Source organism: Phoca vitulina, unplaced genomic scaffold (genome assembly GCF_004348235.1).
Source record: "Phoca vitulina isolate PV1807 unplaced genomic scaffold, GSC_HSeal_1.0 scaffold49, whole genome shotgun sequence".
In the NCBI taxonomy this organism is placed as follows: domain Eukaryota; kingdom Metazoa; phylum Chordata; class Mammalia; order Carnivora; family Phocidae; genus Phoca; species Phoca vitulina.
In genome coordinates this window covers 10,948,027-10,963,475 of record NW_022589752.1, presented here as the reverse complement: position 1 = coordinate 10,963,475, position 15,449 = coordinate 10,948,027, and the positions used below count along the sequence as shown (strand labels likewise).

At 36.8% G+C, this 15,449-nt stretch overlaps 1 protein-coding gene across 1 annotated transcript in view; it reads left to right on the top strand.

Moving 5' to 3' along the window:
* CPNE8 (copine 8) overlaps positions 1 to 15,449 on the top strand; it is a 224,297-nt gene that overhangs the window by 146,392 nt on the left and 62,456 nt on the right. The window contains exons 11-13 of the mRNA XM_032387471.1: positions 7,112 to 7,187; positions 10,252 to 10,305; positions 11,552 to 11,613. Of these exons, the coding sequence (XP_032243362.1) occupies positions 7,112 to 7,187; positions 10,252 to 10,305; positions 11,552 to 11,613 (192 nt within the window). The remainder of the gene's footprint in view (positions 1 to 7,111; positions 7,188 to 10,251; positions 10,306 to 11,551; positions 11,614 to 15,449) is intronic.

Sequence of the window (15,449 nt, the reverse complement as noted above, 5' to 3'; positions counted from 1 at the left end):
GAAACTTCATCCTACCTTTCAATGAATTAAATTGCATTTGTGAAACTATTGCTATTTTTGGCCATATACAATTTGCTTCCTCTTTAACTAGGCAAATTTTAATATGAATGAGAAAATTTTGCTTGATGATATTTTGGTGCATTAAGCTTATTAGAGGAAATGGAAAAGAATTAAAGGTTATTATGTAAAAAAAAGACTGTGTAGTTAAAATTGACATTATATCTAATACATACACATGGAATTTAAATAATGTAAATTTATAAAAATACTTTAAAAATATGTCTATACCCTGTATTAAAAAAAATTGGAGTAGCTATGTAGGCATACAGTTTGGGCTTAAATGTGATAAATCATCATATATAACATTTTCTTTATTATGGTATATATCGTTTTCTATATCAGTGTAAGGCACATTAAAAATATTGTCTTTGTCTTGGGGCACCTGGGTGGCTCAGTCGTTTAAGCATCTGCCTTTGGCTCAGGTCATGGTCCTGGGGTCCTGGGATCTAGCCCTGTGTTGGACTGTGTGTCTCCTCTCCCTCTAACCCTCCCCTCCTCCCTTCCCCCCTGCCCCCCTGCTCGTGCTTGCTCTCTGTCTCTCAAATAAATAAAATCTTTTAAAAAAATATATTGTCTTTGTCTTAGAACGTGGTGTTTGTCCCAAGTCTTTGTACAGATGTAATAAATAAGTGGAAATTAAGTTAATAAATGAAATATTAATAGTAAATAATAATAGAAAAAATACAAACATATTAAACTGTATGATTATGTAGATATATATTACTATATAATATTTTATATATATTTATACCCAAAATGACAATAGGACTTATTTTACACATACGTGTTATTTATATCTTTTTAAATTTCTATCTATATTAGAAATGGATCAAGGAACAGGTGTGGATAACACTGATAAAATTACCCTATTTTTCCTGTTGAATTGTTAATATTTGAGAGTGATTATATCTTAAAATATTATTGTAATCTATGGAGGGAGGAAAAAATGCAAATCTCTTGAAATTATTTAAAATTTCAACAAGGCTAGAGATAAATGATCACTTCTACGTTGAATACATTCATATAAATCTTATATATAATAATTTCTACTAGTAAAAACATAAACCAGTACTTTACAAAGGAAAAAAAGTACTTTTGTAAGGATGTGTGTATAATTTGTGTTTACTAGGACAATTAATTAAGAATAATTATAGTTCTGCAAATTTACATACAGACAAGCTCATAATAAAGGAATACTTAAAGGTCATATTTCTAGATGTTTTAAGGTGAACTAGATTCTCCCTCAGGATTTGAGGAAGTTACATGGGAAAAGAAGGACTTGATTCTGTTAAAATTTTAAATTAGATAATACTTCCTTTAAGAATCAGTGGAGGCTGGGGGTGCCTGGGTGGCTCAGTCAAGTGTCTCACTTTGGCTCAAGTCATGATTTCAGGGTCCTGGGATTGAGACCTTTGTTGGGCTCACTGCTCAGTGGGGAGTCTGCTTCTCCCTCTCCCCCAGCCCCTCCCCTTGCTCCTGCTCTCTCTCTTTCTCTTTCTCTCTCAAATAAATAAATAAATAAATCAGTGGAGGCTGGTATTCTCTTGTTTAAAAAAACAAAACAAGGGGCTCCTGGGTGGCTCAGTCGTTAAGCGTCTGCCTTTGGCTCAGGTCATGATCCCAGGGTCCTGGGATCGAGCCCCGTATTGGGCTCCCTGTTCCGCGGGGAGCCTGCTTCTCCCTCTCCCACTCCCCGTGCTTGTGTTCCCTCTCTGGCTGTCTTTCTCTCTGTCAAATAAATAAAATCTTAAAAAAATAATAATAAAAAATAAAAAACAAAACATTCTTAGATGCTGAAAAGTCTTGTCAAAGTCAAAGGCTTTGACTAGAATAAAAGCAAAGAAAATTAGCAAAATCAGGGATAGTTGATATACTGTTATCTGGACTCATAAAGATGACTTTTTGTGTTGATCATTGGAAATCACAAATTCTATGGCATATTTTACCTGTCATGGAGTCAGTGGTTTGGTGTTAGTCACGTCTAGAAAAACACTGCTGCTCTTTTCCTACAAATACAGGTTTAAGCAGTAGGAATGTTCACAACCTATGAGTTGAATTAGGGTCACCATAACTGTACTTCAGTTAAAAGTGTCTCTCATTTCTGTGACTGCTGAATCTCTAGCTATTTTAAAAAACATTGCTATGCTTGCCGGGACTGGCCCAGATTAGACAAGATAGAAGAATATGGGTAATCGGTATGTTGCTTACAAATGAAGGAGACGGTGATATCCGGGGCTGTTGTTTCCGTGGGAAAGATCATGCCAACTTTTGAGCCAGGGTATTTTCAACATCCTAGAGAAATTGTCTTTAATACACAATCTGTTTACAAATCCTTGGTTGAGAGATCCTTCAGCACACACCTGAAACATGGCACACTGGTGTACTCTAAAGGAGAGGAATTACACAAGAGCAGGACAAGCCATGGGTACGTATGTTAACTCCAAAATACCACAACACAGTGTATATCCATTCATAAGCCTGTTACATCCTCACAAGTAATTTTGATTAAAGGTTTCTTAAAATTATATATATCTAGAATCATATTCTTAATAATTGGAAAAATATAGTTTAATAGTGTCTTTTTCAGGCAGTTAAACACCTTTCACAGAAAGAATCAAATGAATTCTCTGAGTTTATTTTCAAAACAGTAAGTAGGCATTGCCTCCAATTTTTAAGTGAAGACATTAGGACCCCGAAGTTGGCTGACTTACTCCAGATCACTCGGTGAGGGAGAAAGGGATGAGACGAGAGTTCAGTACATACATGTCATTTGTATACGTTATGTGCAAAACTAGTTTAATGATAGTCAAGAAAGTAAGAATCATCCATTATCCCCAAGGCAGGGTGGCCTTCAGGATCATCAGAAATTCCAGCAAAAGGCAATATTGCCTGCCTCTCTTTTCTATGCCTTTGGTGTGATAGTGTGTTTGCACTTCCATGGAAAAAGAACAGTTGTTTGCATTACTCTTAGAGTTGTTTTAAGGAGGTGGAGAGGGTAACAGTGGTTAATGTGAATGGCACTCATGCAATTCTTTTAGACTATATTGAATATAATCTGAGACAAATCTGTTAATATTGCTGGCAAGATAAGGTCACAGAATGACTGATATTAACTTGAATCTATTTCCAACTTTCAACTGTGCCCATTACGTACCAGGCAATGAGGTAGATGCCGAAAACATGGAGATGAGTTTATCACCTTTCTTACCTTCGAGTATGATGAAGGCTGGGAGGGGAACTAAGTAAACAACAGGTATAATACAATACAGGATTTATGGTGGTAGAGAGATACTGGCTTCTTTAAGAGCAAAGGGAGCAGCATAGGGGCACCTGGGTGGCTCAGTCGTTAAGCGTCTGCCTTCGGCTCAGGTCATGATCCCAGGGTCCTGGGATCGAGCCCCACATCGGGCTCCCTGCTCGGCGGGAAGCCTGCTTCTCTCTCTCCCACTCCCCCTGCTTGTGTTCCCTCTCTCACTGTGTCTCTCTCTGTCAAATAAATAAATAAAATCTTTAAAAAAAAAAAAAAAAAAGAGCAAAGGGAGCAGCATGAAGCAGGAAAGGCTTCTTGGAGGACATAATAGTTAGGCTATAAGAGTTGGTGATGCTGAGAAAGAAGGGGCCAAAAATGGAAGGGGGGGGTAGACACATTTGTTAAGTAAGGACTGTCCTAGAGGTTTCAAATATCAATGTGAATATACGTCATATCCATTTTTTCACTATTAATAGAGCATACAAATGATCGTAATATACAGATTTTATTTAACAGTTTAATCACTTTCCGCAAACAAGGCTTTTAGAGCCAGACTACTAGCTATATAGTAGTAATCAATTTGCTTTAAATATCTCTTTAATTTTTTTCCTCAGTAGCATATATCCATTATAAAAAGTATGGAGAACAAATTAGAGATATAAACAGACACAAATCAGATAAACAGCCCTGGAGTAGACTTTATAAATGCAGCCAGAGAGACATAACATAGAATAATTATTTTAGTTGCAATTAAATTAACAGGAAATAGCAAAGCAGTATTATTGAATCACAAGGAAATTGTTGGTTGTGATTTATTATGAAAGTCTTTCCATCAGATCTCTCTGTATAGTGATAATTGTTTCAATATTATAGTACTGAAAATCAGGAACAGATAAAAATATTAGGGCAAATTAAATTTTCCTTCTTTTAATATAAGTAAAATCTAGGAGTAGTTGATGATGGGGGAAAAAGATAACTATAAACCTGTGAAAATTACATTTAATACTTTCTTTAAAGTATTTGTCTATGGTTTACTAAACAGTTTTTGAAGTTGGAGAGGTTACAAAGGAAACTATAAAAATTGGAATTCCATATATTCCAGGAGATCTATGACAAAATTGACCTGGGAATCAGTCCACTTATCCACCCAAATTCTTCAGGTTTATTCTGGAGACAAACACCTTGTATCTAGGGTTGACAAGTTTACCACTACCTCCTCTTAACTGCCTTATGCTGATGAACTTTTGACAGATCCTCACTTCATGATCATCCATTTCTCTGGCTCTGAATAGATACAAAGATGTGTTTTCTTTATCTCGCAGAAATGTTGTCTTGGAGACTGAAGTGGAGTTTGTGACTCAATACATTTTCTCCTCTACAACACAGGATAGCATTGCATTTATATGACATGCAAATTCAGTGTTTTTTAAAAAATAATAACCTTAGACAAGATTCAGAAGGGGAGGAGCAAGTATTCTATTCATTCTTTAATTTATTTATATCCTGTCTCATTCTGGAAAGAATCCAAGATAATTTATAGAAACACATGTAGTAAGACATGGTGAACTATAAACTGGATCAGAAATTGAAGGAAAGGGGAAATGAGAATAAGAAATCTGAAAAGTCTGCAGAGGACAGCGTGTCATGAAGACATATCCTGCAAGAAATAGGCCATAGATTTGGCCATCAGCCCTCTCTAACAACTAGCTCAGAGGGGGAAAAAAAAAAAATCTCCATTTCATGATAAACAGGGTCCTTTCAGAATAGGAAAAACCAGTGGGAAGCACAGAAGCTCAGACTCACAGCATTGAGACCAGAGAGAATTGTACCTCATTGTTCATCACTCAATTCTGTAGAGAGTAACAAATTTACCAAAACAAAACAGAACCAAATATCAGAGAATTGCTTCTTAGAGAGTTCCATAATGACTTCAACAGGGGTGCATCAATGTGCCGTATGATAAACCTGACCATTGCCAGTGGGTCCAGATTTGCCACTCTGCTGGACTTACATTATCTGGATGGTTATTACATGTTCTTGCAACTTAACTGAGTAATTCTATTTACTTGAGACCAGTAATATTGCTTTTCTCTACCAAGTATTTGATTAGTGTTGAGTGGTGGGAATTTAATGTTAATAGTAATAGCTGAACATTGAATTGAAACAATTAACCAAATGAGGATTTGCATAGTCAGAAAACTACCATAAGGGCTTAGGTGATCCAAGGTTTTGTTTAAGCCCTCTATATTAAGTTCCCACCACTAGTGTGGTGAGCTCTGTTACATAAGGCTTGCCCACACTACCATTACCAAAGCATTGTGCCTGAAGTGCTTAAATAGAACATTTTATTTCCGTGACTGTTACTTAAGATATTTGAAACAAACACAGCAATGGAAGTGGATAGATTTTAAACATAATCTCCAAAACTCAGTTTTTAAGATCGCAGTGAAAGATACCATGATTATGAGCTTGGGCTTCTGAAGGTCAAAGAAAATTATTTCACTTAGTAGAAATGTGTAATGCTAAAGTACTATTTTATGATTTTCCCCATGTAACTTCAATGAGTGAGTCCTAGGGGATTGGATTCATAAGTACAAATATATTTACCACTATTTTCAGTCCCCTTTCCTTTCACATTTTCATGTGTGTAGATCTGCTTCTGGGAGTTAAATCTGGAAGAGGTCAAGGTGATACTGGTATAAAGAGGCACTTAGAATATTATGATGTATGTACAAGATCTTTGAGATAATGGAGAACTGGGAGGCTGGAAATCTAAGTGAACTGTATTTTAAATAATGTTATAAAAACATTTCTTACTGCAAAATCTCTACTGATACTAATGGCAGCTCAGTTTTTCTTCCAAATTCCATCTTTAGAAATCAATATTTTGGTTGGCAACTTGTTTGTTGCTTGTCTCTGGTCATCAGATCTTCACAACTAAGCATTAAACCTACCTGGGGGTTGGGGAAATATGTATATTTAATGGTAATGAACACCTTGCATTTGCAAAGTGAATGGGCCAAGCTTAAATTCTATGATATAAATAGCAGTGTCATCCCTTATGGTGTGTTTACCACTTGAATTCCTACAATCTTTATCTTCTTTATCTTCTTCCTCTGTAAGCTTCCTTAGGTAAGCTTCAGTAATCACACTGACAAGCATTTTATAGTGAGGACTAATGCATGCTCCTTATCCCCTCCCATCTAAACTGAGTAGGCACCTGTAGAAGGTCTTCTTCCTGAGAAGGCAATGACAATTACTTTTAAGGTGAAGAAACTCTGAATAACCATGTTGATATTAACAATGTACTTTGAAGCTATTCTTATTAAAAATAAAGCTTGGTGACTATTATACATGTTAACATGGGATACTCTTAAAAAATAATGTCCTATTACATCTTGGTCATAAGAAAGTTTGAAGAATTTTATATATTTGTAATTATTTATATAAATAATAAGTTTTTGAGTGTCTTAAACTTTCATCCTAATAAATCATTTTGGTAGCATAGATGATGAAATGTTTTTGAGTTATTAGAACTAAAATACCTGTTTGAAATATTAATATTGGTGGGATAAATGAAATCTAATTTGAATACTAATAAAATGTATTTTGAGTGTACATAATTTGGGATTAAAGAATAATGAAGTTATGTATGGTCTCTTAAAATATAAGTTATTAAGTTATGCTCATAGTAATATTAACTATTTTTTCATGATTAAGCTATATATTTGTAGAAAACTTTAAAGTATAATTGACAAATGTATGAAAGCTAATACTATATATTTCTTCTCTTAAATGTAGTCATGATTTCATTGGAGAATTTACCACAAGCTATAGGGAACTTTCTAGAGGACAATCGCAATTCAATGTCTATGAGGTAAGAGGAATTTTATTATTATTTTCCTCTGGAAGAAGTAAATTTATGCTTTAAAAGTATAGATTTTTGCAAAGGGTAATTGGCAAAGGTTAACCAACTACCAATATATATATGTAAGAATCTTCAAACTTGTTTCTGAGACTGAATGATATATTTCTCTTCAAGTCCCATGGTCTTTTAACTCTATTTTGAGAAATTAAAAAATTCTCGCCTATTTAAAAAATTTTTTTCCATAAACCTCACCCTTTATGTTTTGCCTTCCTACCAACCTCCTCCCCAACACTTCTTAATAAAAAGAGAAAAATATGCATTTTCATTATGTCAACTTGGTGTTATAAAATGAACTTAGGTTTGAGCACCTTCACTGTTGTTCAGTTGAAGATCGAAGGGAATGACAAAGTATAATTCAGTCATTAAAGAAATCCAAGTTATTAAAGCAAGCACAGTAGCTCTTTCTGCCTTAAACCTACCTGGCCAGTTAACTACCAGATATGTGTTGAGTACATGGTATGTCTGGCACTGTTAATACTTGAGTTATGTTACCTGTACATTCTCTTTAATTTTTTTATTTAACAAACATCAATAGCAAAGGAGAATATCTCAGTATCAGTCAATAATGGTAACTCTTTCCCTGCCAGGTTGACACTAACATTGACCTCTTTTAAGTTACTAGTGGAACACTTTCCTTCTTCTAGCATCTTCTTACTAAGCTAAAGCAGTAGCATTCCATTCATTCACTCATTCATTCATTCATCTAGAAATAAAATATTTATTACATGGCTTTTACATTCCACATTCTCTGTTAAGGCCCTGGGGATACAGAGATGATTAAAAATTTCAGTGTCTAGGGGCACCTGGGTGGCTCAGTTGGTTAAGCATCTGACTCTTGATTTCAGCTCAGGTCATGATCTCAGGGTTGTGGGATTGAGCCCCATATGGGGCTCTGCACTAGGCTGGAGCCTGCTTAAGATTCTCTCTCTCTCTCTCTCAAAAAAAAAAAAATTCCATGTCTAATGGGAGACAAACGCATGAAATATGTTTAGTTTGTCTTGATAACAGCTACATATAGTATTTTACTTAGTAGAGTGTGAGATATTACAGATCAAACTTCCCAGGCAATGACAAAGATGGAGTAATGGATCAATTTTTCTGTCTGGGTCTTCCAAGGAAGGAATATTAAGGCTCTAAACAGGCAATGAAAGTAATATAAGACAGGTTGTACTTGCAGAGGTGCCTGTTTTCTCTGCCTACCCTTGGGCTTCTAGATCTCCAGCACTATAACCGAGCTTTTAAAAACCGTAGGGCTTTATAGACTGGTATGGGCAGATAAAGACCTTCTCCTGCCAGTTGCTGAGCTGATGGGATTACCTCCAGAACTGCAGTCATGCTGGATTGGAGCTGCTTCTGAGGCTATTAGGTCTGTAGTGGCATCCGTGGTTGGGGATGCTTGTTGCCAACAGCTGGAGTGGGCATGGGTTCTGTCTGGCCCCTGGGTGGATGAGACTGGCTCCAAGACTTTATTCAGTAGGTTGGCACTGAACCAGGGTTCCTTTTCAGGATACACAGTTGGGTCCTCAGTCAGATGGCCTCTTACTAAGTGTGAAGATGTGTGTGGCTTCTGCCAGGTCTCTTGGAGGACTCCCCTCTGATCACTGGATGGGTCCCTAAGTAGGCAGGACTGTCTCTGGACCATACCTAAGAGGGTCAGCCACTGAGTCCCATGGCTGTTTCAGGTACCATAGTTAAAACTTCGGTCTGTACTTGTTCTGGAGGTGCAGATGGGTATGTCCCCCACTAGGTCCCTGGGTGGGCTAGATTGCTTCCTGACCATGGTCGGAGGGGCTGGGACCAAATAAATATAAGGATATTTCATGATCTCCTGAGGTACAGAATGAGTATCTCTTGGTGGGTCCTTATGCCAGCAGGATTGCTCACAAACTATGGTGAGAAGGAGCTGGAACTAAGTATCAGGCCCTCTTAGGATCTAGATGATTGTCCACAGGACTGTTTCCTCCTGGGACCCTGGACCCATAAGACTGTTGGTGGGCTGGAGCAGAGTATAGGGCCCTTGTGGGATCTCTAAGCTTGCAAACAGCTTTCAGAATCCCCAGGCATGCAGACAGGAGTGTCTCCTGCTGGCTCCATGTACCTGCGGTCCTTCGGGTTCATTGAAATAGTATGTATTTGCTGTCTGCTCCAGCCACCTTGGGCCAGTTACTTTTTCCTCTTTCTAGACTGTTATGTCCATCCCTTTTTATTGTAGCCTTAGTTTAAATTAATAAAGTTTAGTTCAAATAATACTTATCATAAATTCTTTTAACTTTCTTTGCCTGTCTAAATGCTTCCATGTGTGTTTTGGATTGGGATGTGCTGAAGGATTTTCTGTTAAGGCACTTACGTGTTTTATTTATCCTATTAGATTGACAGGTCTTACTCATTTTTACATTCCCTGGATTCTTCAGTGTCTTGTACAATATAGGAGTGCAATAATATTTCCTCATGGAATAAATGGTCAAAAATTAAATATTCGGTACAGAAACCAGACCTTTACTAATTAGTACATAGCCTCAGTATCTGGTGGAAATTACTACCCCTGACAGCAATAGAGTAACAGAGCCCTTACGCATGCACATATTTGGGTGATTTGCTATGTTAGTGTTTTTAACCTAATAGCAAAAAGTTGTGTATCTTGCCTATACTTTTCTTTAGCTATTTATAGTTTACTACAAAGCAATCATTATTATTTAGGACCTAGGACGTTAAAGTCTCTCTCACATCAAGAAGATACAGATGAATGAGGATAATCAGTGCATAAAGTGATTGAGAAGAATATTATTGAAAAAATACATTTTTAAAAAAGATGGTCACACACACACACAAAGAAGATGGTCACCAGTAAATTTTGTAGAGAAGTTTTGGCTGAAGGACTGTCCAGGAGTCATACCAAAGGCATTTGTAAATGAATAAAGGCATCAGGGGTGAAGGCAGCTGTTTGAACTACACATTTTGTAAAAATTTCCATATAAAACCTAACACACTGTAATTGTTTTATCTGCTTTTCAAGGTGGTGAATCCCAAAAAGAAAGGAAAAAAGAAAAAATATACTAATTCGGGAACAGTAAGTCAAATGTTATGTTATTCACTAAGGAGTCAAATAAACGAATAAAAAATGTGTAACATTTACACAGACTAGAACTAAAGACTAGGCTCTTTCACTTAGGATTTTAGTATGAAGGTGTATACTAGGAAACTGAACTTGCTGTGGGGATGGTTGTAATGGAGAATACCTTACAAAAAGTAGTCACCCAGCTTCCTGCAGGTTGTCCTCGGGATTGTATGGCCTCTGAGGGAAGCTGAAGTTTTCTTATGAAATCCTCGTTCAGTGGAATCACACTAGAGAGAATCAAGTAGGTATGAAAAAGTTTAAGTTAGTAAGAAATGCTGTACTCTTTACAGGCTACACTTAACTGTTAAAACTGATGGCATGCGAAAGTACTTGTTCATAGTGTGTTAAAATTTACAACTTGTAGGATGCTGGGCTAAATCAGTACACGAAGGTACAAAGATGAAAGTGTCTTGAAATTAAAATCATCCTATTCCTTTTTTTTTTTTTTTTTGAGAATTCAGGTGTAACTTTTTTTATATTGGAGTGTAACTAACACACAATGTTACAGTTTCAAGTGTACAACATATTGATTTAACAATTCTGTACATTACTCTGCCTTCACCACAATAACTGCAGTCACCAGATGTCACCATACAATGTTATTACGATATTGTTGACTGTATTACCTATGCTGTACTTTTCATCTCTGTGACATTCCTTCTATATTAGACTGAAGATTTTATTGTAAGATTACATTTTCTTAGGAGAAGCAAAATCTAAGGTCTCTCCAAGTTTCCTTTTAAAGATTTCTATACTGCAAGACACTTAAAATATTAGATAGCCTCATTACAGGACCATGAGAAAAACACACATTTCCTCTTATAAGGCTTAACTCATTGATTCTGATTTTTTAGTTTTAACCATTTTTCAGCTCCTTTCATCTTTCCTTTTATCTAAAATGGGAAGTAACACAGTGTCCTTGTGGACAATTTTCATGCTATTCTTCAAAGGAAGTATACTGGTCATAGAAAGGAGGTAGTTAATTTTGTTGGCCCCTTTCATTCTGATCATTTTAAATGTAAGAACAATCAGTCCTGGCAGATTTTAATAAAGAATAATGTTGTTATTGATTTTTAAAATGTGATGTTCCTCTCTGATATGAAATATGAGTTCCTTTCTAATACTTAGGATAAAGTCCATTTGGGATTGCAGTTAGTACTAGTAGGTAATTCTACCTTGTTTTTCTTTTCTTTTTCAGGTAACCTTACTCTCTTTTTTAGTAGAAACAGAAGTTTCATTCCTTGATTATATTAAAGGAGGGTAAGTCATTCTCTGAAACTGTTTCCTTGCTTAAACATTTCTTTCAATGTGTCTAGCAAGTGCTACCACTAGGTAATAGGCAGCTGAAATGATCAACTTTATTATAGTTTGATGGCAGACCTTTTGCTTTTTTGTTACAGACTTAAGGAGATAAACTTAAAGACAAAGAGCTATTACTTTTGGGGAAAATTGCAACTTTTCTTTACCAAGAGAAAAGACATTATTGTGTCAATAATAGTTGCAGATAAAGCTATTCTATGCCATTTCAGAGAGTATTTTCAGTTGCCTAACATATGGGACTTTTTATATGAACTTTACATTATTTTTGAAATAGAAGAAAAGCTTGAGGGCTTGTTGTAAATGTATATTTGAGCTCCAGAATTAAAGAATGTATCTTGTCATAAAATCATCATGCAAAAATGGATGATGAATAGTCATTTTCTTGCTCCCTATGCTTCTAGGCAGGAATATATTTCAGGAAAAAATTGGTTGTTGTAACCATTCTTGATATTTTTCAGAGTCCAGACAGAGCCTATCTTGGTAATATATTATGGATTCTTATACCCGAGTAAATAGGCAGTTTTTTTTTTCTTCAAATTTGTTTCTATTTTTAACCTAGTTGTGCCTATTTTTTCATAACCAATCATCCCCAGACATTGAAAACAGTCATTCATTACTATACCGTCTAAAATATCCACAGATTCTAATTTATGTGCTATTACCTGTATTTACAATATACAAAAATGGTGAGAGGTAAATTTGAATGTGGTTAGTAACTTCATGACAAATAATAGCAGCCAGAGACAACACTCATGTAAACCTCTTCCTAATTACGATTTGGCCATTTTTTTTTCTAATATCAGTTTGCTGGTAGAATGTCATGAGGCAGAAGAAAGGGATGAAAGAATGAGAAGGCTAAAGGAACAAAGATAGTTTACCAAAAAAACAGAGAGCTTGACCCGTTTGCTCTTAGTTAAGGAAACAAAAACAAACCCCAAAACGATACTTGCTTAAATGGAGAATCAATGCTACATGTGGGCATCTTGCACCCCGCCACCTGCTACACGGACGCAGAAGCTACGGTGGTTGTTTCAATAAAGTTAAAGGAAAATGTACTAAAGTAGAAAAAATGTTTGCTGTTCAAGAAAAATTTCAGAAGTGAGCCTTTGCATGAAGAAAAAGGAGACATCTTTATTTAGGGTTACAAACTGAGAAGGACAACCCAACTCAGTCGATGTGCTTGTCCAGAAAGGGTGAGAGGAGGTGGTGTTATTAAAACTTAAAACCACAGCGAGGGAGAAATTTCAGTTGGTATGATTTGCTCAGTGATTAGTTGATGACTTTTGCTCAGTATTGTGGGTCGGGGGAAATTTTCCAGGTGTCTACACCTCAAGATAATGATCTCAATTCCAGGAAATGGCTGTGCTTTTCTGAACTCCACAAAACCATGGCAGTTGCAAGGTGGAGTCAGAATTGTCAACTGTTCCTTCGCCCCTTTTCCTCTTCATTTCCTCTTTTTGATCATTGGTGTATGAAACATTGCCATGATCAGTTGTGGTGGGCAAACTCGTTATGGTAGAGTCCCTTGTTGCCCAAGTGCTTGCCTGCTGCTTGGGGTCCATCCCATCTTTCCATAGGGGGCAGAAGGGCATAGGGTTAGAGCAGTAGACACAGAAGCTTCAGTCATAATTAACTTGGGAGCAGAAGAGGAGGAAGCGAGGCACTTCTGGAAACAAGCAAAAAGTATTTTGTATAGCAACCAGATGCTTAATCCCAAAATTAATACAGTATTGTATTCCCGATTGAAGGATGTTTCCTATTTTGTCAGGAGACCAACTAAAGAGATTGGATGATGGTAGATAACTTTTAATATGATTCCAAATTTCACTGAAGATGGGATTGTTGATATTGTGAAACAAGAGGCCTGTATGAAAATTTTTTTAAAATTTCTAATTCTACTTCGGAGGAAGTATTTATCCAGGTGCAACAAGAAATATTAGCAAGAGCACAGACACCCTCTTGTTCTACCAGCCCGTACTCGAGTGCAATTTGATTGTCTAGGACTACTGAAGCAAGGGAGTCCAAGGATAATTGTAAGTTTTGTAGGGCTAAAGCAGTATTGTGAGATAATTCGTCTAGAACGTTTGTTCAATTACACAGGGTGGCTTTATGATAAGCAAATCTTCCCCAAGGGGCCAACATGCCTATGGCCAGACCAATTCTAATAATTATTATACCTTAAGCCTTTTGGGTTCTATGAGAGGCAGTGGAGTTTATGGGTAGGATAGACAGATTATGTTATATGAATCCTAGGGTACGTTGTCCAGTGACCCAGGCATTGTTAACACATTTGAAGGCTAAGGTTTGGTTAGTTATTCTTCCATAAGTGTTGCCCATATAGGAAAGATAATTAAGAGGCTGCTACTGATAAGTATATACCCTTCAGAAGCTCACCAGGATTCAGTTGCTCTTGTTTTATCATTCAGAGTGGTGCTATTGATGATGGGAAAGGAAGAGTTGGTACGGAGGGAAGATGGGGGTCCTGTACCATAAGGTTTATTGAGATCACAGTAAGAATGGAATTTGGGGGGCACCTGGGTAGTTCAGTTGCTTAAGCGTCTGACTCTTGGTTTCAGCTCTGGTCGTGATCTCAGAGTCCTGAGATAGAGCCCCGAATTAGGCTCTGTGCTGGGCATGGAGCCTGCTTAGGATTCTCTCTTTCCCTCTCCCTCTGTCCCTGCCCCCCCCCCCACTCTCTCTCTCTCAAATAAATAAGTCTTAAAAAAAAAAAGATAGAATTTGGGTTTAGTTTGATCATAGCAAAACCTCTTATAAATACTCCTTTGATGGGGCTTTCTATATATCATTCCCCAGGAACTCATTGGACCTAAGTATTGATAGGAAATTTCATCATTTGTCTTCTGTTCTTGATGACCTGGCAGAGGGCAGTAGCATTAGGGTATATGAATGATTGCAATTGATAGATTATACTGATCAGCTAATGCAAAAGTGAGATTTACATCTGTAGAAACCAGACTAGGTCCCAGGTGGACATATCTTATGCAAGAAGAGAAATTGTGGACAGGAGTAGCTTCAAAACAAGGAAAGGAGGCTAAAGAAAATTGGGTTAGGGCACCTTTGAGGGAGTGGGGAGGAGCAATTATATTTGACCAGAGGCATTGTGCATGATCTTAATGATCTTAATCTGTGGGGCAATCTTACTGAACTGAGGGGAGTTAAGAGGGAGTATTTTGTATTTGGTTGGAATGTATGTGGGTTATGACATACCCAGCAATTTTTTAGGGGGATCCCCTGGGCTATGGTTTGGGACAGCTTAACAATGGAGTTAGTATTCCAATCAGAGAACGTTCCATCTTTGATAGAACGTAGTAATAAGAATATTATTAACTGGTTTTTCATCTTGAATTTGTATAGGAGTTGAGAACAAAGAGTAGGGACTATAGAGTATCAAGTCTTACGAAAGCCTGAGGGTCATTAAGGAAGTCTCCATTTAAGAACTCAAACCAAGGAGGCAGCCAGAGGTCATAAATGACTTCAAGCCAGTCTTGGGTGGGGGAAATAGAATGGTGGTGAAAATGGGACAAAAGGGAAAAAATAAGAATTAAAGTAAAAGTAGGGTTCTGGCTTGGGCCTGGATTTTGAGTATCAGCTACTTCATTGGATATTGTCTGCTTCAATTCTGGGTCTTGGGATATCCTTTAAAATGGGGGTGACTCTCCAGCCATTTTTAGGATCCGAAACCCTTTTCTTTCTTTCTTTCTTTCTTTCTTTCTTTCTTTCTTTCTTTCTTTCTTTCTTTCTTTCTTTCTTTCTTT